The sequence below is a fragment of the Myotis myotis genome, unplaced genomic scaffold, assembly GCF_014108235.1.
Source record: "Myotis myotis isolate mMyoMyo1 unplaced genomic scaffold, mMyoMyo1.p scaffold_m19_p_1, whole genome shotgun sequence".
NCBI classification, from domain to species: Eukaryota; Metazoa; Chordata; class Mammalia; order Chiroptera; family Vespertilionidae; genus Myotis; species Myotis myotis.
The window spans coordinates 113,106,559-113,129,408 of record NW_023416313.1 but is presented as its reverse complement, the minus strand read 5'-3'; the positions used below and the strand labels follow the sequence as shown (position 1 = coordinate 113,129,408).

Genomic DNA, 22,850 nt, shown 5'->3' with positions numbered 1-22,850 from the left:
AATCACCAAATGTGTTTACAGCCAGCCCCCACTTTCACCACCTTTCCTTTAACCAATCCAGGCACCCAGCCGCGCCTGAAAGCCACCTATATTTAACTTTTCACCACCTTGATTCAAGAATTTGTCAGTTTCTACCAGGCTGTTAACATTACCAGTCAACTGTTGCCCGGTCAATGTGTGAGTGCCATCTAGACGTGAACGGAGATAACTGCAGGCCACGGCGGGCGAATGTGCCACTGCACAGTTCTTTCCTAACATCTTTCACCGGCCCTTGAAGAGACAGCAGGAAGGACTGCGTTAAGATCCTCAGCACACAACTTTATGCTGGGCTTTATATCTAGCAAATCGTGCAAATATGGCTTCTGCTTCTGAAGACATATTTAGGTAAGCCTGGAAAAAGAACTGAATGAATCTAATTTCTATTACTCCAAGGTCACAGAGAAATTACCAAATGTCTAGAGTGTTAAGGGAGTTACAATTGAGATCAGGATAAGCTGTTTCCCAAACAATCTCTGCCACTAAATTTCAGGCAAATTTGGACAAATGACATCTCTCTGGGCCTCAGCCCGCTCAGCACTGCCTTCTCAGTATTCTGTGAGGAAGCTGGACAGTGTGCTATAAGCCATTCTTGGAAGGCTTGGTTCTGGGATATAACATAATGCTTCCATGTGACACCTTTTAGTGGCTGCTATTTTGTTGCAGATGCTACAACAAATAATAAATTACCTTGAGACCCTTTAGAGGTGAGTGAGACAGGCACTGCAAATGCCTGCACATACACCAGCTTCCTCTCTTTCCTAATTGAGGGGCCCTCACAATGTTGGGGTCAGCAATGTCCCCATAAGACCAGATGCCACCAGAAGTCAGTGAGGTGGAACTTCTGAGTACGCATTTATTTATCTGAGGAAAAGACACTATCCCAGCTGGCAAGTACCTTTAGCCTTTTTCTTGCCTGGACTCAGTAGAGAAGAATAGCCAACTTTTACTATTCTGAGAACATGCAGCCACATGTTAAGGAGAGTAGAACAAGGTGCCAGAAGAAGGCTGGGTCCTGGACAAATGGCAAGAGCATCTTCATTAGCCCGGGGCCTCCTTCTGGGGTCACTGTTCCAGGAGAAAAGCAAAACCTGCCTTTGGTTAAAACACTACGGTTGGGATTCTGTTACAAGCAGAAAGTCACCCCTAACTGACATAAGAACTCAGATTTTGTTATTCATTTTCTTATTCAACAACTGTTAGAGTATGTGCCTGGAACTGTACCAGACACTAAAAGAGTCCAACCCCAAGGCGCTTGTGGTCTGGTGGGGCCAGCTCCAGGGTGGTGTGACACACAAAAAGCACCGGAAGGGATGACACAGAAGTTTTTCCAAGGTGACTCCTTAGTTGAGTATTCAAGAATTAGCCTGGTAGATTACCAGGAATTAACCTGGTACAGGAGGAGAAAGAGGGTGATAGCAGACTCTTGTTTGACAACCCAATGGGCATTTCTCTTCCTCCACAGTGTCAGTGCCCTGGTTTCCATTCCAGTGTCCTTCCCTCCAGTCCCCCACTCTTGGGGCTTCCTTAATTCCCTTTGCCATTGGTTGGTTTAGGATGGGCATGAGACTCGGTTCCGACTAATGAGACACGAGGCAAATTCTGCTGAGAGGATCCAGAAAGCTCTCCTTCACTCCCAAAAAGAGGACACTTAAAGAGCAGTGTGCTCTTCTTGCCAGACTTCATGTCTGCTGAGACCCATGTAGGTATCCTGAAAACGAGGAAGGGGAGACTGCGGAGACCATGAGTTCGGCAGAGTGGAAAGATGTAGGAAACCTTGACCTCAATGGCAATGCTGAACTGCTGCGTAGATCAACCCTAGAATCACCAGGAACGGGCTTATGTTACTAGAATGAGTAAGTCCTCTTAGCGTTACGTCTTCTCGCTGGATTTCTCTGTTGCCTGCAGCTAAATGTTTCCTTCCAGGCAGAAGCCGCAGCAAGAGGAACCAAGAGATGTGACAGAAGATGGCTGGTGTTAAGAACTGGAGGCATTCCCGATCAATGTCTACGCTGAAGGAGTGGCACGACAAACTGGCACTGCAAACAGCAGGGACCCAGAGACTGTGGCAGGACTGCTGCAAGTTCTCATCACGGAGTGACACATTTTGGTGAATAATATTTTAGAAAATGACACTGGCAATTCTGTGTAAGGAGGGGCAATAGTAGAGATAGGAAGAGCTCTACAGTATTTGCTTTACTTATCTACATCAGCAACGATGAAGGCTTGAAGAAAGGAAGTGATGATGGTAAAAAGGGGGGGGGGGAGCAAAATACAAAAACCTATTAAGGAGGTAGATTACTTTACAACCTCGTCACCCTGGGATGCGGTGGGGAGAAAAAAGAGGAACTGAAGATGACACTCATATTCCTGGCCTGGGTGTCAGTTGGGATTGATTGCTCATGGAGATACAGGAGAAAGCATCTATGATAGTAAGGATAGAATGGGGAGGGGATTTGGGGGAATGATAAAGTAAATTCAGTTTTAATTACCCCGAGATTTAGGTCTTCGTTGGAAATCCAGGTGGAACTATCCAGCATGCAGCTGCCAAGGGGGTACAGTATGGTCATGCTTGGCAATAGTTGCTCACACTTAGTGTTTTGGTGAACAGGGAAGGCACAGTATCCCCAGGAGCCCATGCACTGTCATGGGCAACATTTCAATCCTACAATCATGAGAACTTTCTGAGGCTTGAGCATGAAGCTAGGTCCTCACTTGTTCCCAAACAGTGATTCCACCCCTCTGAACTTGAGACTTGATCTTACCACCAGAAAGATTGGAGGGGTCATCTGAGAAAACAGAGAACCTCCAGCGGATCAAACTGATGGGGATCAGAACAAGGATTCTGGGAGGGCTGCTGTAAACGGGACATACCTGCATTATGTGGCCATGAGGTCAGGGGTATTCAGGTAAAACCTGGTGAAGAATGAACAGATCAGATGATGCCAGTAACTCCAGGTGAACAGTGTTGCTTTCTATGGTGACCTCCTAGGTGGCTGAATAAAGGGTCCACTTTATTTTTCCACTTGAACAAACATCTTTTGAGCAAGTACTGTGTGCTGACTCATTGTGCTAGTCAGTGGTCACTAGTTCGAGGTGTTTCTAGGCATCCGTGGGGAGGCGGACATGTAATTTAAAAAGGACAGTAAAGAACTACAGATGTCATGAGAGAAGTCTTTGGGGCACAATGGAGAGAGGCATCCACCCTCTCCTGGGACCAAGAGTAATAGCGCTACAGAGGAAATGACACCTAAGCTGAGTCTTTGCTTTGTAAGGGGAAGAAGAGACATTCCAGGCAGAAGAAGGGGCAAAGCTGAGAGGCATAAAATGGAGACATGGCCTGTTCAGAGTGGTGTGGTTGGCTGGAGTACATGCTTTCAGAGTAGAGAGGTAGGCAGGGGCTGGATCCTGGAGCATGCTGAATGCCATGCCAAGGAGCAAACTTTATCTGTGGACAATGGAGATGGGCATGGTGGGCCCAGAAGCAGAGGAATAACCTATTCTGATTTAGATCTTAGAACCTGTCTGGCAGCAAAGTGAGAGCTGAACTGAAAGAGAATAAGAAAAGAGGCAGGAAGTCCAGTTAGGAGACCCCTGCAGTGGCCCAAAGAAGAAAAGACTGAAGACTTAAAACAAAGACCTAAATTGAGAGGACAAGGAAGGGACGGACACAAGAAGGACACCTGAAGGACACAAAACCTTGGTCACCACTGGATGTGGGGAGGTGAGAATGAGGAAGGTGCCCAGCTGGCTCTGGCTTGGAGATGGGCAGAATGAAGGTGCCACTTCCCCAAATCAGAAATATAGAGAATGAGCAAGGTGGGAGGGAAATATAGATCACGTTGAGCATTTTCAGGTGGAAATGCACAAGAGTGAATTAGTAAGAGTCTGGAGCTCAGGAGAGGCCTGGCCAGAGGGCACATTGATCCTCCTGGTAAATTTCTGTCTTCTGACCAAGGACTAATGGATAAGCAACCAGACAAGTTAGAAATGTCACTTGTGGCCACGGAGGAGATGGTGTCAGTCTAGGACTCTTCAGATTGACTGCTTTAGACGCTCCGCTGACTTTTTTAGAATGACTGGTTCACAGTATCTTAGACTGAAAGGGACCCAGGGATGATCTTGTCCAAACCTGCCCTCAGTTTAAACACTCTTCTCCAGCACCAGGTTATCAGTTTGCCCACACTCTGCCTGCACATCTCTCAATGTGCCCTTCCTCCTCCTCTTCACCGCCCCCCCCCCCAAGTTTATCACACATTTACTGGCACTCACACCGTTTTTAATGGGGGAGGCATTACTACATGAAGTGGGCCATTCCACTGTTGGAAAGTTCTATTTCTTAGGAACATTTTTTTTTTAATGTTGACAAAAGGTCTGTTATATCAGAAACTACCATCTTGGCCTCGGATGATCATATGAGAGACAGATTTACAATTGAGAAAAAAGCATCTGATCTTCAGGAAACCCATACAACAGAAGGGATGCGTGGCAGTCTTTACTTCTAGGATTTGCCTCAGGCTCTTTCTTCTAAAAGATAAAATAAAATAAATTAGAAGCACTTGAAGAGCATTTGCAATGAAGCTTTCATTTTGAAATTACATTTGCCCATTGTAGTTTCATTAAATGCAGAGGTTAACCATTTACAAGGTATTTGCTGTAGAAGGGAATAGGGTAGAAGATAGCTTTGAACATGGCACCTTTTATGCTTTTTAAAGAACAGAGAATGAATTTTTTTAACAAGTGACCTGGGAAGCAGCAGTTCTGCAACAGCCCAGCAGGGGGCCTGGGAGTGACAATATATAGTTTTTCTCCCAGCTCTGAACTGAACATGCATTTTTTACTGGACTGTTCCAATGTTTCCTCTTTGCAAAATTAAGGTTATCCCTCTTCATCTCCAATTCTGAACTACACTGTGGCTGCCAAGAAATGTCAAGAGCAGTGTTCATATCTAGGAGGAGAGGGATCTGTTTCTTAATGATGGGTGGAACCCCAGTTGAGTAGAGCTAACTCAGGTACTGGACTGGCAGGCAGAGAGGACAGCTTCCTCATTTGGACACAGACAGTATTTCTGAGCAGCTTGAGCAGCCCAGGGAGGTCAGGAAAGGAAGGGGAAACACACGACAGGTCTCAGAACCTAGTTCAATACTTTCCACCCCCAAAAAGGCTTTAAATGCAAAAAAGAAAACAGGGCAAATCTTTCATTCACCCCTCCAATTCTGCATTTTGAAGGATTGCAAGCATACAGAAAAGGTTGCAAGATCAGTTCAATAAAATCCACACACTCTAGATTCAAAGAACATTTGCCACACACGTTGTACAGAGCTCCTCTCCTCCCTCTCATATTGCTCAATTCTATCAACATTTCTTAAGCACTTAAAGCTCCATCAGGCCTTCTCAAGGGGCTCATGGTTTATCAGGGAGGTCAGATATGGAAACAAATATGGGCACTACAATCTAATGAGAGCAGAAATTGTGTCAAAACCAGAAACTGTGGGCAAAGAGCAATGATGACCCATCCCCAGAGCCAGGGAATGCTTCCCAGAGGAGACCTAAGTGGGAGGTGGAGGGGAAAAAGGATTCCAGGCAGAGGGAACAGGGCAGAAAGGCAAGGAGGATCAGTCACGTGTCCAGGGGCTGAATAGAATTTTGTTTGTCTTGTTTTAAATCTTCTGCTTCCGTCTCCTCCCTTCATGGCGAGAAGCAATAAGAGTTAACAGAGCGTGCTTACTACGTGTGCCTGGTGTGTCTAAGGGCCTCATACACATCTGCTCATGTAATTCACATATCTTTGCCAGGCGAGTGCCAATTATCAGCCCATGTTACAGAGTGGAAAATGGAGATCAGGGTAGTCAAGAAATCTGACAAAGGAGACCCAGCTTGTGAGTGGCGGAGTAAGTGATCACTTCTTCACTTTACTTTTTTTTTAAAAAAATTGATTTTAAAGAGGAAGGGAGAGGGGGAGAGAGAGAGGTAGAAACATCAATGAGAGAGAATCACTGATCGGCTGCCTCCTGCACGTCCCTCACTGGGGATCGAAGCTGCAACCCGAGCATGTGCCCTTGACTGGAATCGAACTCAAGACCCTTCCATCCACAGGCCGACGCTCTATCCACTGAGCCAAACCAGCTAGGGCTGCACTTTACATTCTTAAAGCTCCTCAGGCAAAACACTCTACCCAAGGCTGCCTGAGACTTCCTCCCATCTTTCTCTCCCGCACCAACCCCAAGTCAGTTGGGCAGTAGCTTTCTCAACCCCAGGGCTTTTGAGGCAGAATGACTCCCTTCACCTGAGCCTCATACAAGCCACATTTTCTGTTCACATCAGGATACAGCTCTCATTGGTCACTGTTCCCATGATCCAGTTACAATCTCCTAGAAAATTTCTGCACCTGGTCCCATCTGCCTTTGCTACCCCATCAAGGTGCAGCAGATGAGCTCCAGACACGTCACTACCTCACTGCCACCAGCAGCACTGCCCTCATGATGCCCTGCCCCCCAGCTGAGCTCAGGTCTCTATAAACCAAACAACATTCAATTCTCCTAGAACTTAATGAGGTGGTTTCAGCATCTCTGTATTTAAGGGGATTTAGTCTCGAAGAAATGATGGGACTTGCTCAAGGTAATTTGGTTGGTGAGTTCAGCACACACCTGATTTGGGAAGGGTCAAGGAGGACTGAACTAAAAAACTGGATTCAGAACTAAGTCTGAGAGCAAACAGCGGTCTACTTTGCATGTCCATACACAATATCCCTCAAGTGTTATTTACAGTTCTTGGTGGTGTCATAAAGAAGACATCAACCTGCTCACACTAGCTGGTTTGGCTCAGTGGATAGAGCATCAGCCTGTGGACTAAAGGGTCCCGGGTTCAATTCCAGTCAAAGGCACATGCCAGGGTTGTTGGATCGATCCCCAGTAGGGGGCCTGCAGGAGGCAGCCAATCAATGATTTTCTCTCATCATTGATGTTTCCATCTCCCTCTCCCTTCCTCTCTGAAATCAATAAAAATATTTTTTAAAAAAGGAGGACATCACCCTCCTAACTCAAATTTGCCCCAGTTATTATCTTCATCACTCCACTTCCACTTATTTTAATTCTGGCCTATTTAGTCTATCTCCAGTCCTAGTTTCTTCAGAAGCTGATTTTAAAGACATGTAATTTCAATACTGAACACTAGATGTCACTATCAACCAGTTATATTAAACAGCCCTTCTTAAGGTATCAGCTAAAACAGGGGTCCTCAAACTTTTTAAAAAGGGGGCCAGTTCACTGTCCCTCAGACCGTTGGAGGGCCAGACTATAGTTTAAAAAAAAACTATGAACAAATCCCTATGCACCCTGCACATATCTTATTTTGAAGTAAAAAAACAAAACGGGAACAAATACAATATTTGCATTTGCATGTGGCCCGCGGGCCATAGTTTGAGGACCCCTGAGCTAAAAAGTCATCACCAGAAGGAATATTCAAGTTACATTTACTTGATACTGTGCTACATAATCTATAAGAGCTGGAAAAGTGACAAGACACATACTTCTTACAAAATAGTGCATGTTCTCTAGCCTCACTCAGAGGGCTTAATATTTATTTTTTTAAAAAGCCTTTTTTTTTCTTTTTATCAAGTGAGAAATATTAGCAAGAATACATTAAGCAACATGGAACACCAGACACTGTACTTGTTTATATTGTATATTTGAAACCTCTCATTGTATGTGTGAAATATTGAGATCGGGCTTTTAGAAACTGATTTGAACCCAAAAGACAATGATTTTTCACCTAGGAAAAGCTCATCTTAGCTCTCACAAGTCTGACAAGCATACCTTAAGGTTTTGCCAAGTACAAGTTTTGGGAAAACAAGGCTAGTATTTGGATACCAAATGTGTGAACCCAAGGTCTTTTTACATATATGATTATACTCACTCCCTTTAAATGACAATCATGGTTAATACTGATCTTCCTTCCTTAGTCCTTTGGGTGAGTTTGGACATAGAGCAAAAAGAGTCTTTCAGGATCTGGTTAGGAGACCAGGTTTATAATATCTGTAAATGCTACAATTACTAGCATTTTGCTGATAATTGGGAAAACAAAACAAGAAAAATAAGCAGGGGAAAATGTAAATTTCAAACCATCAAGGGATGGGTTGATTAATTCTAAAAAATTTGGTAGGATCTGTATAAAATAAAACTCATAGAAGATACTGCCCATTTTCTAAATGGCAGAAAATGATACCAGCGATTCCCACCCTCTCCCTGCCCCACTATTTTGTTCTGAAAAGCAGAACAAACTTTTCGTGCTTTTCAATTAATCTACTAATTTTATCATCTGGAGTACTCTTCATATTTGTGACGTCTGCCATACAGTTCTAAAAATTAATAAAACATAAGTTTTTCAATCAAGTAAAAACTTATTGTAAATATGAAGTCTTGTTAAGTCCCCTAAAAACAAATGGCTTTTCCTAAAGAACCATTTGCATCTGAAGTCCATTGAGTGCCTGAGCTCCAAGCAAAGAGCAAGCTTACCTTGCATAACTTTAAATGCCAGAATATTTTATTTCTGTCAAAATGTATGTTCTTGTATTCAACATGTAGACTAATGGAATAGAATAGAAAGCCCCCACACATATACACACACATACAGACAGACAGACATATCTACATACATACCAAGAGTAACGAAGAGCAAGCCCAGAAACAGCCTGGGAAAGATTTATTCTATTATGGTAAAGGCGCACTGGGTAACCATCCGAAAAAACACAGAACTGAATCCACACCTCACATGAGACATTAAGGTTAATTCCAAATGGATTAATATAAAATGTAAAAATGTAAAAGCATAGAGCCAATTACTGAGAGAAGACATAGCAGAATTTTTCCTTATACTTCAGAGTGCGGAAGAAAGTTTTTCTAAGGCACAAATTCTAGGCTGATAAAAGTGGACATTGCTAAATTCACCACTTAAAAAATGCATGGCAAAAAGTAATGAAACCCCATGTACCTAAGTCAAAGACTACCTAAAAACAAGACAAAACAAAACAACCTCCCCTGCAATTTATATAATAAAAAGTCTTCCATTTCCTAAAAATTAAGAAAGATCAACAACTCAATATAAAAACAGATCACACACAAGGAAGGAAAAGGGTTCCCGGGTCAAAAGGGTACACACTCTTCGGGGCTGGGACTCCAATAGGGCAGGGGAGGTGCCTAAGGCACAAAATTTAAGAAGATCCTGAGAATTTCATATAACTTAATCCTCCTTAAATTGTGCCCCTCACTCCTCTTATTCCAGGCCCTGTGGTTCTTAAACATATGAAAAGATGCTCAAACTCACTGAAAATAAGATAAATGCAAATGAAAACTACCCAAGACGCCATCTCTCACGAATGGGACTGGCAAAAACCCCAGTGCTGTTCAGCACACATACCACCTCAGACATTGCTGGTGAGGCTGTTAGATGTTTCAACCTCTGGAGAGCAAACGCCACCCCTAGGCATTCCAATCACAAAGAGATGCACACTCTTGACTCAATTCTAGGAATTTATCCTACAGATACTTGCAAATATGTTTACTGGCCCACACACAACTGTACTTACAGCAGCATCGCTGGTTATGGTAAAAGACCGGATATAACCTACATGTTATAATAAATTATGGTTAGTTTATTCAGTGCAGTACTGCGCAACCATAACATGAATAAGGACATGCTTTAGATACTGAAGCGGAGAGTTCTCCAAACTATGTTAAGTAAGTAAAGCAAAGTTCAGAGCCGTGTGTGTGATGTGCTACTCCATGTGCCCCCTAACAGGGAAAATAATATAATATGAATGGGCTTCTGGGTGCAGAAAAATATTTGACTTAAAAAAGAAACTATCAAAGTGGTCATTTCCTGTTGGAAAACAGGAACCTCGGTGGAGAGGGAATGGGAATCACACTTCTGGTGTCTGAGTCATGTAAATGTATTATTATCTACAAGATAAAAAATGTGTTTCATCTAGCACTTTTGTCATCATACATACATGCACACATACATACAACACCTCCAGATAGTTTCTAAGGCTTGTCCATCACCCTCGCAATGATACTCACTACTCGGTTTGAGCCGACTCTGGCAGAAGTTTAGTTGAGATGCCCCCCCAGCTTGGTGTTAGGATGATGGGCTTCCCCCTCCATCTTCGCTCAGACTTCCAGGCTCTGCCAGAATCATCATCAGGCTTAACGGCCTGTGTTTTAAAAAAAGTCTGATCCTCTGACAGTGTCACCAGTAAGAGCATGAGCTGACTAGCAAGAATGTGCACAGGGTTCGAAGAGAAAGGGGGCTACTGCTCCCCTTGGCCGTGCTCGTCTGGTAGAGGGCCTGTGGTTTCTGTATGCAGCACAGGTTTCTGCACCCCGAGAATCTTATCCTGTGCCTGTGGAACAGCATCTGAGAGCCGAGCAGGTATACAGTGAGCACTGTGCCACTCTGCAGCCGTGTGCCACAATGGAGCCTACTCAGGCGGGGCTTCCAGTCTGCGTCTGGTTTAGGGGCAGGGATGGGGTGCGCTGGGGCAGAGGTGACTATCTGGCTCTGCTGAAACTCCTCTCATTTCTCAGTCCCAGTCCAGTCACCAGCCCTGCCAATCTGGAGACAACACTTCTTTAGTTCCCTTTGGGGGAATGCTGCCCATTTAAGGAAACCTAGCGGGGAGGAACCCTGAAATTCTCTCTCTCCTGACACTCTGATGTAGGAGGGCCACCAGGAGGGGTAGGTTGGAAGCTCAATCACCTTACTCCACTCTTACCTGAGCAGCCCCTCTTTCCTCTGTTGTAGTCCTGGAGATCCTGTCTGAGCCCCAAACCTGCTCCTGATCCATTATTCCATCCAGTTTCCAGGGCAGTCTTCCTGGGCCTCAAGGATGACTGAATGGAGCGGGTGGAGGGCTGTCTATTGCCAGTGCCAGCGTGTGTTCCAGAAGATGTGTGGGCACCCAGGAGGAACTGAGTATGGCACCATCAGGAGGAGACCCGATTAACAGGCCGAGAGCAGGGAGAAGGCACAAAATGATCACCCCACATCTGTCAGCTCCTGAGCACCGCACAGGTACTGGGTCCTGGCTGGAGACTTGGTCTACATTTTCTCCAAATCCCAGGGGTTGCCAGGTCAGTAAGTAGTCTTGCCTCCACTTGTTACCTCCACCTGCCCTCCCTGGAGACCTTCCCCTACACCCCATGTATGCCTCCCCGCCACTGCTCACTGCTTCAGTTCCTATTAACTTCATAACACTCATCAAAATGTGTAATTCTTGCTTGTTAACTGGCCTTTTCTCTTTATTACTTTCTCCATTAGATTTTAAGTTCAATGTGGGTAGGAACCATGTTAATCTTTTCCATTGTTTATCTACAATGCCTAGCCCAGTGTATGGCAACAAGCAGTTAAGATTATTTGTTGAATAAATTAATAATTATATATTGCTTGGTTGTTAATTAATAATTAATGATAATAATTAATAAGTATGTATTAATAAAGAAATCTAAACATGCCCTGCTGGTGCGGCTCAGTGGTTGAGCATTGACCCATGAATCAGGAGGTCACGGTTTGATTCTGGTTGGAGCACATGCCTGGGTTTTGGGATCGATCCCAGGCATGCAGGAGGCAACCGATGTTTCTCTCTTATCACAGATGTTTCTATCTCTCCCTCTCTCTGCCTTCCTCTCTTTGAAATCAATAAAAACATTAAATTTTAAAAAATAAATCTAAACAGAGTTTTTATGTGAGGTAGTGGTCCCGCTGTTTAAAAATGAGAAAAACCATAGATAATGGGAAAGAAGTGCATATAATTAGGTACATTTCATCAGGTTCACTTTAGATTTAGGATTTCAAAAGGTCTTGAGAACAGGGCCTGGGTTCTAAAATGCCAATACTTTGTTAAACCTATTCTTGATTCTTGTAGGAAAGGTTTCACAATCAGTTTTTGACTTTTTTTTTTTCCGTCCACACATCTATTTTAAGAACATTATTGGATAACTTTCATATGTTAAGCACTGAGGATACAAATATATCAACACTCATTCTCCTTTAGAAGCTCAGGCACATGTCAATACAATAACTATAACTAAAATATAATATAAGCATTTTAATAGCCACAAGCGGAAAGACTTTTAGAACACAGTTAGATGGGGATAGGAATACAAAAGGGAGTCCACAAAGTGTCACATTAGCTGGGAACTCTGCTTCAAGGCTGAACCATGCAAATGTCTAGCAAAGGGGAGAAACCTCACCCAAAGTAATTACTCTCTAAGTCTCATTCAAGTAACGACAGAACTCTAAGAAAAGTACATAAAATAAAGCCGCTCACCAAGAGAAATTAGAAAAGCAACTCAGGGCAAACAGGCAGGAAAAGAGCAGGGTCTGTTTGGCTGGGGACAGCACAGCAGCAGTTGCTAGAGGAGGAGGATGAAAACCCGGTGCCTGAACACCCACAGGACACACAGAGGCCCACCATGTCTTCCTTCCGGTCAGGGCCACACGCAGGTCCAGAGTTTGTCTCTGAACATTCGGAACCAGTTACCTTGCTTTAATTTATGAAATAAATCTGAAACTGTCTGCTGATGTGTCCGGATGGAAGCCTAGCGATGCCTCAGCTGAGGAGGAGATGTGAAAGGCTCCAAGAAGTGTGCTTGGAGGGCAGGCCACAGGAGCCAATTCTAGCATGTCATAATTGCCAGAAGCCAATTCTAGCATGTCATAATTGCAAGAGTTTCATCAAAAGGTTGATGGAACTTGGGGACTCAACAAGGGCTGAGTCACATATGTTGTCACCTGTTGGGAATGGCTGATGGCATTTCCCCAAACCTGAAAAGAGATGATTGTTTGCTGCCAAACAGCTCAGAGCATCTTAATCTACATGTTATTGCCTCCTACTGACCAAACACCTGAACAGCCAGCCGTAGGCTAATTCCCCCATTCTGACAATGCCTCTGTACAGGAAACCCTACCCCTTTGAAGTGTATATCTCTGCCTTGCCTCAGGACAATTTGTGTTAATAAAAAGCATGGGGTCTTGAGACTAGATCTTAGTTCCTTCTAGCTAAGCCCCTCTGACCCCCATATGCCTTTCAAAATTATGCTTCGTCTCTGGACTCTTAAGTTACACACAGCCCCTTTTCCAGATTGCTGAACCCTTCTAGATGCTGGAACAAGAACCCTGGCAGGGCTGACTAGGAAGGAGGGAGCAAGTGAGGGGGGAGGGGAGGGAAGAAGGGGCACTTTCATCTCAACAGAAGGCGCCATGGGAGCACGCACTTGCTTAGGTTTGTCCTGTCATTAGCTCCGAAGGGACTCAGGAAATTGAGAGTGAGCAAAATTAAAAATGAGATGAGAGAGACAGGAGTTTGGGTGCCAAGAAACTCTCCCCAACCTCCAAGGCCTTGGGTTCTGGGGATTGGGCCAAGGGGACTTCATGCCGTTGTTTTATCTGCACTGAGCTGCCTAGCCCAGCCCAAACCGAGACTCTGCTGCATTCAAGACTGATTTCATTTGCTAAAATCCACTAGATTGAGTCATCAAGTACCTTGACTCACTTACTCATTTATTTTCAGCACCTATTCAAAGGGTAGGCATTTGCTAAAGCCAAGTGCCTGGAATTGCTCCCGGGATGGCTGGGTGGCAGGCGGGGCAATGGGAACAAACAGTTACAAGAAGTGGGAACAGAAGAACAGAACAGTACACAAGGGGGTGAGCCGGTGGCTTTTGAACAGAGCACATGGGGCGGACCAAGAGTGGGCACAGCATGGCACTCCAGACTGATGGAACAGCGTGTGCATTCCCTTGGAGGCACAGCCTGCAGCCTGCTGGGTCACGGAGAAACACGTCGCAGCCTGGCCAGCCCTGGGGGCCCAGGGAGGCCTGGCAGCAGACAGATGATGAAGGGCCTGGCCTTTATTCCATAGGCAATGGGGCGCCAGAGATGGAATTTAAGCAAAGAAGAGGCATGTCCTGATGTGTGTTTTGGAAAGACAGTCTTTTTGGAAAGAGGCAGGGAGAAAAATAAACTCAGACTAAGGGAGACCTGAAGCACATAGGCTTCTCCCATCACATACAAACTACTCTGTTTTAAAAGTCAATATTTTTGAATCCTCACCTGAGGATATTTTTCCATTGGTTTTTAGAGAGAGTGGAAGGGAGAGAGACAGAGAAACATTGATGTGAGAGAGACACATCGATTGGTTGCCTTCCCTCACGATCCAACCAGGGCTGGGGATCAAGCCTGCAACCTAGGTATGTCCCCATGACCGGCATCGAACCCGGGACCCTTCAGTCCCCGGGCCTATGCTCTTTCCACTGAGCCAAACCCACTAGGGCTTAAAAGTCAATATTAATAGTCAACCCCTATGCAGCACTTAGTGTGTCCAAGTCATCTCATCTTTTCAACAGTCTTTTGTAAAACAGGGATGAAAATTCCTATTGATTGGCTAATTGTGAAGACAAATGAACTGATGAAACAACTGCAAAGTAAGGCACAGAGCAGTGTCTGGCACCTGGCAGGTTCCAGTGCCTTGCTAGCCTGCATCAGCTCCAACATCTTCTTCCTTTGAGGTTTTGCATCAGCTTTGCAATACAGAGGACTGCGCCTTTACCACCAAAGGAGCAGCGTTTTTGGGTGGATCTTAGAGTGATTCTGACTCTCTCGGTATCATGCAGCTCTGAACGTGGAGGTTTCTGGAAGGCCAGTCTCCAGGGAGTGAAGGTTGGTTTTTTGGTAGTCATTACCCAAATGACCCTGTTCTTTCAAATGCCTGCTAAACCTTTGAAGGCAAAGTTTCATTTATTTGTATTAAATCATGAGCAAAAATAATAAATACACATTTAACTATAAAAATTCAAAAAATTTCAGGCAGAGTTTAAAGCTGTGATCATGTTAAAAATCATGACAGCACAGTTAATGTGATGCTTAAGGATGGATCTCTGTTCATTAGACATAAAGGCTCTCATCCCCATAAGTGGCAATAATGCCTGGGCAGGGCTGGAAGTGTCTCGGAGGCTGCTCTGGAGACGGGCCAGGTGGTCCTCTTTGATGTCCAAGGGAAGGGGTCTGGATGAGGAAGGCGGGAGCTCTGTGAGCTCCGGGTGCTTTAGAGAAATGACAGGGCAGAGCGCTTTCCCTTCAGAGCCTACCCGCATGCAGTCCTCAGCCTGAAGCCAACAGTTGGGGTCCTTCAGTCCTTGTCCAAAAAAGAAGTGTCACCCAGCACTGGAGGGGTCCCCCACTTCCTCCAGCCTCCAGCCTCCTGCCCTCCAGCGCTGGGCAGAGCCTTCCTGCCTGCCTGGGCGGTTCGGCCTTCCGCTTGGTGTCTCTTTTGTGGGTTTCATTCGTTTTCCTGTTTAATGCTTGCTGCCTTTCATTAAGTTTTATTGCAGCAGGGGCCTCTGGAGTTATTTCAGAGGCAGACAGTCATGACCGTGAGTGACAGCTCTCTCGGCCATGAGTCAGCCAAGCAGATATCAATCTGAATTCTGGGCTTCCAATCAAATATTCGGAAAAGGGCTCTGTACCCTTTGAAAGATGCAAAGTAAACAGAATCTCAGCCTGGGAAGCAAACGTACCTCAGATCATTTAAACAGAATTTCTAACGAGGACGGGAGAGTCAGTGGTTCCAACAACTTTAATGAGTGAGTTTTAGGCGAAAGCACAGAAAACAAATAGGATGGAATATCAAAGTTGTCCTTGTAACATCCAATTCCTATGAATCTACTCACACCCTGAGACTGTCTCAGCCTTTCAGCAATTATCAACTTCAAACTGTGTTGCCCTACAGTATGAAAGGTTTTCATCAATTGGTAAGAATGTATATCCATGTCCTTATAGTCCTTATAAGTGTTTGTTTTTCTTTCATATCATCAGTTCAGAGACACTCAATGCAACACTAAGAAAACATGCTTTCCCAGTAGAAAGAGATCACATTTCTTCTTCCTTCCAAATCATTTCACCACTCTGTATTTACATTTCTGATTCTTTGTTAAGTAGGTTTTAATCAGTGTCCTTTAAAACTTTGCTACACAAAGTATAATCCATAAACCAACAGCATCCACATCACATGGCAGCATGTCTGAAAACCAGATACTCCAGTCCTCTCCAGACCCACCCAACTAGAACTTGCACTCCCCAGGAGTCACACTGCAGTGAGAGACCTGCCTCAGAGACGGTATGAGCCCTGACCAGTGTTTCTCAGTGGTTAGAGCAGGGGTGGGCAAACTTTTTGACTCGAGGGCCATAACGGGTTCTTAAACTGGACCGGAGGGCCGGAACAAAAGCATGGATGGAGTGTTTGTGTGAACTAATATAAATTCAAAGTAAACATCATTACATAAAAGGATATGGTCTTTGTTTTTTTTAGTTTTATTCATTTCAAATGGACCGGATCCGGCCCGCGGGACGTAGTTTGCCCACGGCTGGGTTAGAGTGTCAGCCCACGCACACCGAAGGGTCTCTGATTGGATTCCCGAGCAAGGGCACGTACACCTGGGTTGCAGGTTCAATCCCCTGTCCCACTCGGGGTACGTGCATGAGGCAACCAATCGATGTGTCTCTCTCACAGCAATGTTTCTCTCTCTTTTCCTCTCCTTCCCTCTCTTCCACTCTCTCTAAAAATCAATGGGAAAAAAAAACATCATTGGGTGAGGATTAACAACAACAAAATGATGGTGTGAATCTGACAACTCTGTAATCTACAGAAAAGCAAATACTTTTGCAGTTAAAACTCAAATGCAACAGGACATCAGTGCGCACAAACAATAATACTGACACGGCAGCACGCTTACTCAGTGCAGACCTGTTACAGGGCCTTGCACAGAGTAGCTCCCGACTCTTCACTATGGACAGGAGGTAGGTACCATCCTCCTCAGCCTGTAGATAATGTACAGAGGCCCAGAGAGCTTACAGAACTTGGGCAAGACCACAAAGCAAACCAGCAGAAGAGGCAGGACTTGATTCAGGCAGTCTGACTTCAGAGGGCATGTTTTTAACCATTGCACCGTACCCCTCCCAACAGTGTGCACCTGCACCAGGAGACCAAGCAGTTCATTCAGGGTCTCAAAGAAAGAGCCAGCTACTTCAGGACCGTCATTTCAGTCTCAGCAACACTTAGAAGCAGAGGCCAGTTGAGCTGGACGCCACAAACTCTAATGGAACTCCCTCAGGGCTTATCTGAGGGAGGGGAGGCTGAGAGGGAGTGTGTGAAACCCAATGGTTTTTTCAAAGGAGTGAAAAAGTGGAGGCCAGACTCCACTATACTTCCCACCATGCTCCCTTCCTCGCCTACACAGATTTCTAATGCTTTGGGGGGTTGCTCTTCCAAAGATACCTCACACACATTAGATAGCAAACATAGCTTGTTCCTTTCTCAACTTTCATTCACAATCTGAGACTATCCAGATAAGTTATTCGTATCCTATTCGAAACCTCCTCACTATAAAAAGACTGCGGGGGAGGCCGTGCTTAGAAATCACACTTGAATAGCTCTAATACGGAGTACTGTAGCAATTTACCTTCCAGGTAGAATAGGAACCTTCAGATGTGATAGCCAATCAGTCCTCCAGCTTTTGAGCTTTAATTAAGGTAGAGTTTCAGTCTGGGCTCCAACTAGTCATTTACCTGCTCCGCTCCACCTACTACATTACAGATGAAAGGAGAGTGGCAGTCCGGGCCCACATTCTTGTGGCTGTGGGACTTGTGCCTCCTCATCTAAGATGCCTATTTTTAACCAAATGATGCTTTCCGCCAAAGGTTAGCATCCCACAGGGCTTCTCTCAGGCCCAGAATGTTTGCAGAATGTGTGGCTGGGAGTTCCTGGGACAGACTTCAGAAGGCCAAAGGGGCTAAAAACTCTTCCTGTTTAAAGTACAACTTCTGTTGTAAAGGGCAGGAGACAACTTTCATTTGGAAGCCAGCCCCATCTGGTGAGAGGCAAGATAAAATACAAGCCCTTAAAATGCCACCTTCAGGGCCGATCCAGCAATGGCTGTTCCATAACCTCCACGCCGGAGGGAGGAAGGGGTTCCGGACGCAATGAGCACAGATCAGTGTCCCCTTTGAAGCAAGTAGGTAAACATAAATCACTGAGTAATTGAATACCAGAGTGAGACATGGTGATTCCCAAAGATAAAAAACACAGAGCGGACCAAACAGTCCCATCTCCTCCCACTTCTCCCCGAGCTTATGTTCGGGGGCCTCTGGGCTGGGGGGGGAGGTAGCAGCCCACAGCCTGGCAGTCAGAGCTCAAACAGCCCAAGCACCCACCCCGATGCCTCAGTCCGGGGACACTTACCTTGCACTGCCCAGACACACAGATGGCCGAGCCGTTCTGGTCGCAGGGGGTGCCATCAATGACCTTCTCAGCTTGGCGTACATAGAAGCGATAGCCCATTGCCTGGCAGTTCAACTCACACTTCCGATTGCCCTTTACTACAAAAAAACAACAAGCAGCATCTTTTTTTCCCCTTGTATTTTTTATTGAGATACAATTCACATTACATAAAATTAACCATTTTAACCAAATTGTAAAACTCATCTTTTTTTTGTACGTTCACAATATTGTTCAACCATGACCACTAATTCCAGAACATTTCCATCGCCCCACCAATCTATTTTCTGTTTCTATGGATTTGCCTATGCTGGATGTTTTATAACCACATACTTTAAAATTGCATGAGTACTATTAGATCTCTCATATTTGATGGCAGAGGACAGGCATTGCAGTCTGATCTGCTGGCATATAATAGAGATTTGATGCTGAGTGAGTATTAGAAAGGAATTCTTAAAGAATTCAAATCTACCATGCAAATAGTAGATTCTACTTTTAGACATCCTCTCATTCGTTGCTATACTCATAATTACAATTTATATATCAACAATCATAGAGAGTACACAATTTTATTGTTCTGCTATTGTTTTAACTTAAACTCAATGTAGTTATACCATATTTATGTTCTTTCGGCTGGGGATTCCTATAATAATTCCTCCATGATGAAATATTTTAGTGATTTCCCCATTACCTTAGGTCAGTGGTCGGCAAACTGCGGCTCGCAAGCCACATTTGGCTCTTTGACCCCTTGAGTGTGGCTCTGCCTAAGCCTTAGGAGTACCCTAATTAAGTAATAACAATGTACCTACCTACATAGTTTAAGTTTAAACAATTTGGCTCTCAAAAGAAATTTCAATCATTGTACTGTTGATATTTGGCTCTGTTGACTAATGAGTTTGCCAACCACTGCCTTAGGTTGAAGTCCAAACTCCTAAGAAAGGAATTAAACATCTTTCAAATATAAATAGTCCTATTTCCAACTGTTCTCCCTTAAATCCATGTTCTGTACAACTAAGCGCGTCCTCTGTCCGGCCACTGCTTCGCTGCTCCTTCTGCCGCTGCCTCACTTGTTTAGCACCGCATCTACTGTGTTTTAGTTCCCAGATCACCTCCTCCGGGAAGCTGCCCCTGGACCCTGATCTCACCTATACATCCACCCACCACAGACTGTTCTGACCTTTTCTGCTTCAGGGTTAACCAAGCTTGATTGAAGCATGGTCTTGAGGGACAACAGGGATGTGTCTGTCTTATTTACTTTTGTATCCTCAGCACTCAGTCCAGACCTGGGCACACAGAAAATGCTCAACAAATCCCTGAGGGCCCGGCCGGCGTGGCTCAGTGGTTGAACGTCAACCTATGAACCAGGAGGTCACGGTTCAATTCCTTGTCAGGGCACATGCCCGGGTTGCAGGCTCAATCCCCCAGCCAATCAATGATTCTCTCTCATCATTGATGTTTCTATCTCTCCCTTTCCCCTCCTCTCTGAAAATCAATAAAAATATATTTAAAACAAAACAAAACACAAACAAATCTCTGAGGAATAAAAGGAGGGATGGATAAATGAATATTGGCTTTTCCCCCCTTTGTCTTTCTCTCTGTATTCACCTACCTCTGGGATCACTTCACACGAAGCCTGACACACAGTAGGTGCTCAGTAAAGGTTAAATTAATCACCACTACAACTAATATCTCCAGGGCAATTTCGTTGCCTTCAAAATAAGACCGAGAAAAAATTTTAGGCAAGATATACATTCATATCTAAAAGAGACAGACAAGCCAAGTACACAATGATTTTTTAAAAAACTGTTTTTGGATTCATGAAAATGCTATCCGCAGGCATAGACAGCATGTTCCAGGGCCATGCCTTTGTCTGAAAATCTGATTGCTGGATTGGGTAATACTGACTTTTTCCTACACAAGAAGATACATCATATTTTCCCCAGTGTGACTGCCTGATTATCATAGCAATGAACTTCCTTGTCCTCCACAGCCATTTAAACCGCTACCCGGAAATAACATGGAGCCTCCGGGTCCACAGGGCTTAGGGAAGACTGAATCTTCTATATACCCTAAGCTCTATCTCAGAAGCCAAGAGACCTGGTTTCTTACCCTGGCTGTCCAAAAGTTGTAAGAGATGACCTTGCAAAACAAAAAACAAACAAAAAAAAAAACAAAAAAAAAATCAAAAAAACACAGAATCAGGTACCTTTGGGAATTATCTAAAACTAAAACATCATTTTATATTAAAAACCAAACCACAATAGCCCTAAACAAATGAAGTGACAGGTAGGAGGTAAAACTAGTCTCCTACAACTTGCTTTCTCATGTCTGCTATCTCTATCCAGACCACGCTTCCTCTCTCCCCACTCCTCACTTTCTGAAGTGACAGCAGGAAGTATCCAGGTGACTGCATTTTAAGTAATAAGTGTCTGAAAGGCAGCCTCATATGGGGCAAGGGTTTTGAGTTCTCACCTCTCTCTTGGCTTCCTCCCAACAACCTCTATCCTTTGCAGCCCAATTTTATTTCTCAATATTTACAACCATACCACAGAAGAACATTCTGAGAACAATAACAACAACAAAAATGGTTAAAGGTGAGGTAATTGTGGCAGCATCTCCAAATGGCTACATGAAAATAACCCAGAGGGACGGCCTTAAGTTTGGGCTCCTATCTGTGGCCCAAAGGAGACACTCAGTCCGACCCTCTGCCTAAGTGACTTAGTGCCCCTGCCTTCTCAGACGTGCAACAAGGGGACGGGGGACCCTAGGAGATAACAAAGTGTGCACAGTGTCTCCCGAATGAAACTGCCCAGAACCTGTTGCCTTAGCAACACTCAACCAGTACTTCTCATAAAGTTACACAAGGACTGACTTCTCCAGACCCTGCACATACTCCCCAACCACTTTAACATTTCACATAAAACTACATTTGCAGAGCTTCAGTTAAAGGTTTTTCATGGAGTGTCACTTCATTCCCTTTTTTCCCTTGAATACAGTTATAATTCTGATGCCAGGAGCTGTTTCTCTAAGCACTTTAAAAAAAAAAGATATCAGAGAGGAACAGAGAGAGATAGAAACATTGATCAGATGAGAGAGAATCACTGATCAGCTGTCTCCTGCACGCCCCACACTGGGGATGGAGGCTGCAACCCGGGCATGTGCCCTGACCAGGAATCGTGACCTCCTGATTCATAGGTCGATGCTCAACCTCTAAGCTAATTCTGCCATGGTTTTATTTTGCCATGGTTTTGTCATGGATAAAACAGAAGTGTGGCCACAAGCTGGGTGCAATGGGAAAGAGCAAGTGGGCACATCCTTTTCCTCCCTGTTTATCTCCCTCTTATTCCTCTCCCTCTCTGTTCTCATCTGCTTCCTAAGTGTCCTCCCCACCCCCAAGGGAGCACCTTTAACTTTCACACACTCAAGTAGTGATCCCCAGTGTGGGCCCAGGACCAGAGGCAGCAGCATCACCTGAAAGCCTGTTGAAAATACAAATTCTTGGGCCTCACCTCCAACTTCTAAATCGGAAGCTCTGGGGATGATGCTGGGTGACCTGCGTTTTAACAAACTCTCCAGGTGATTCTGGTGCTTAGTCAAGTTTGGGAGTCACTGTCCCAAGAAAAACCAAGTAGTGAAAAGATTTGGAAGTAGCTAATCATTCTTATTTTGAATCCATAATGTTCAAATTCCACATCTAAATTTAAAAGATAATGTAAGCACCATCTTTAATTAACTTTAGGATATTGCCAAATATCTGGATCCCTGATAATAAAAAAGATCTCTGGTTATTTTTTAAATGCTGGAGAATATACAAGAAAATTCAGTTACTTAGAATAAAGTAGCTAACAGCTAAAGGGTTTCCCTCAAATAGAGATTAAATATTTAAACTACTCATTGAGCTCTGTTCTTTTGGAAAAACCACTGAGTAAAGACACTTTTTTTTTTTAGTGATAAATACAAAGAAAATAGAAAAGGAGTGAACAGTTACAAAATTTTGGAAGGTGGAAGTAGAAAAACCCACAGTAATGACTCAGCAAACCCAACCAAACTAATCCTAGGCAGGAATTGAAGCACCAGAACTACCTCATGATACCTATATGATAGCATTTCTAAACATCAACTTTGGTATTAAAGGAGAATGTGGGCCTAAAAACAGAAATTGTAGGGGTGTTTAAGAGGCAGTTCAGAGGTCCCACTTTCCAGAATGGTTGACTAAAGCCTCTGAAAATGGACTTTGTCATAAAAGCAATGAGAACACTGGCAAAAAGCAGCTGAAGTGGCTACTAATAATAGATAAAATAGACTTTAAGACAAAAATTTTTATTAAAGACATATAAGAGCATTTTATAATGATAAAGTGTCAATCTGTCAGGAAGCCAACAATAGAGGCCCAAAATACATGAAGCTAAATCTGGACAGAAGTGAAAGGAGAACTAGATAATTTAATAATAAAGGTTGGAAATGTGGATACCACACTTCCAATAAT

At 44.2% G+C, this 22,850-nt stretch overlaps 1 protein-coding gene across 2 annotated transcripts in view; it reads right to left on the bottom strand.

Annotated features, from left to right (window-relative positions):
- The window catches only part of THSD4 (thrombospondin type 1 domain containing 4), a 595,914-nt gene that overhangs the window by 300,519 nt on the left and 272,545 nt on the right, over nucleotides 1–22,850 (bottom strand). For both annotated transcript variants that reach the window (XM_036347721.1, XM_036347731.1), the window contains exon 7: nucleotides 18,329–18,465. In XM_036347721.1, the coding sequence (XP_036203614.1) occupies nucleotides 18,329–18,465 (137 nt within the window). The remainder of the gene's footprint in view (nucleotides 1–18,328; nucleotides 18,466–22,850) is intronic.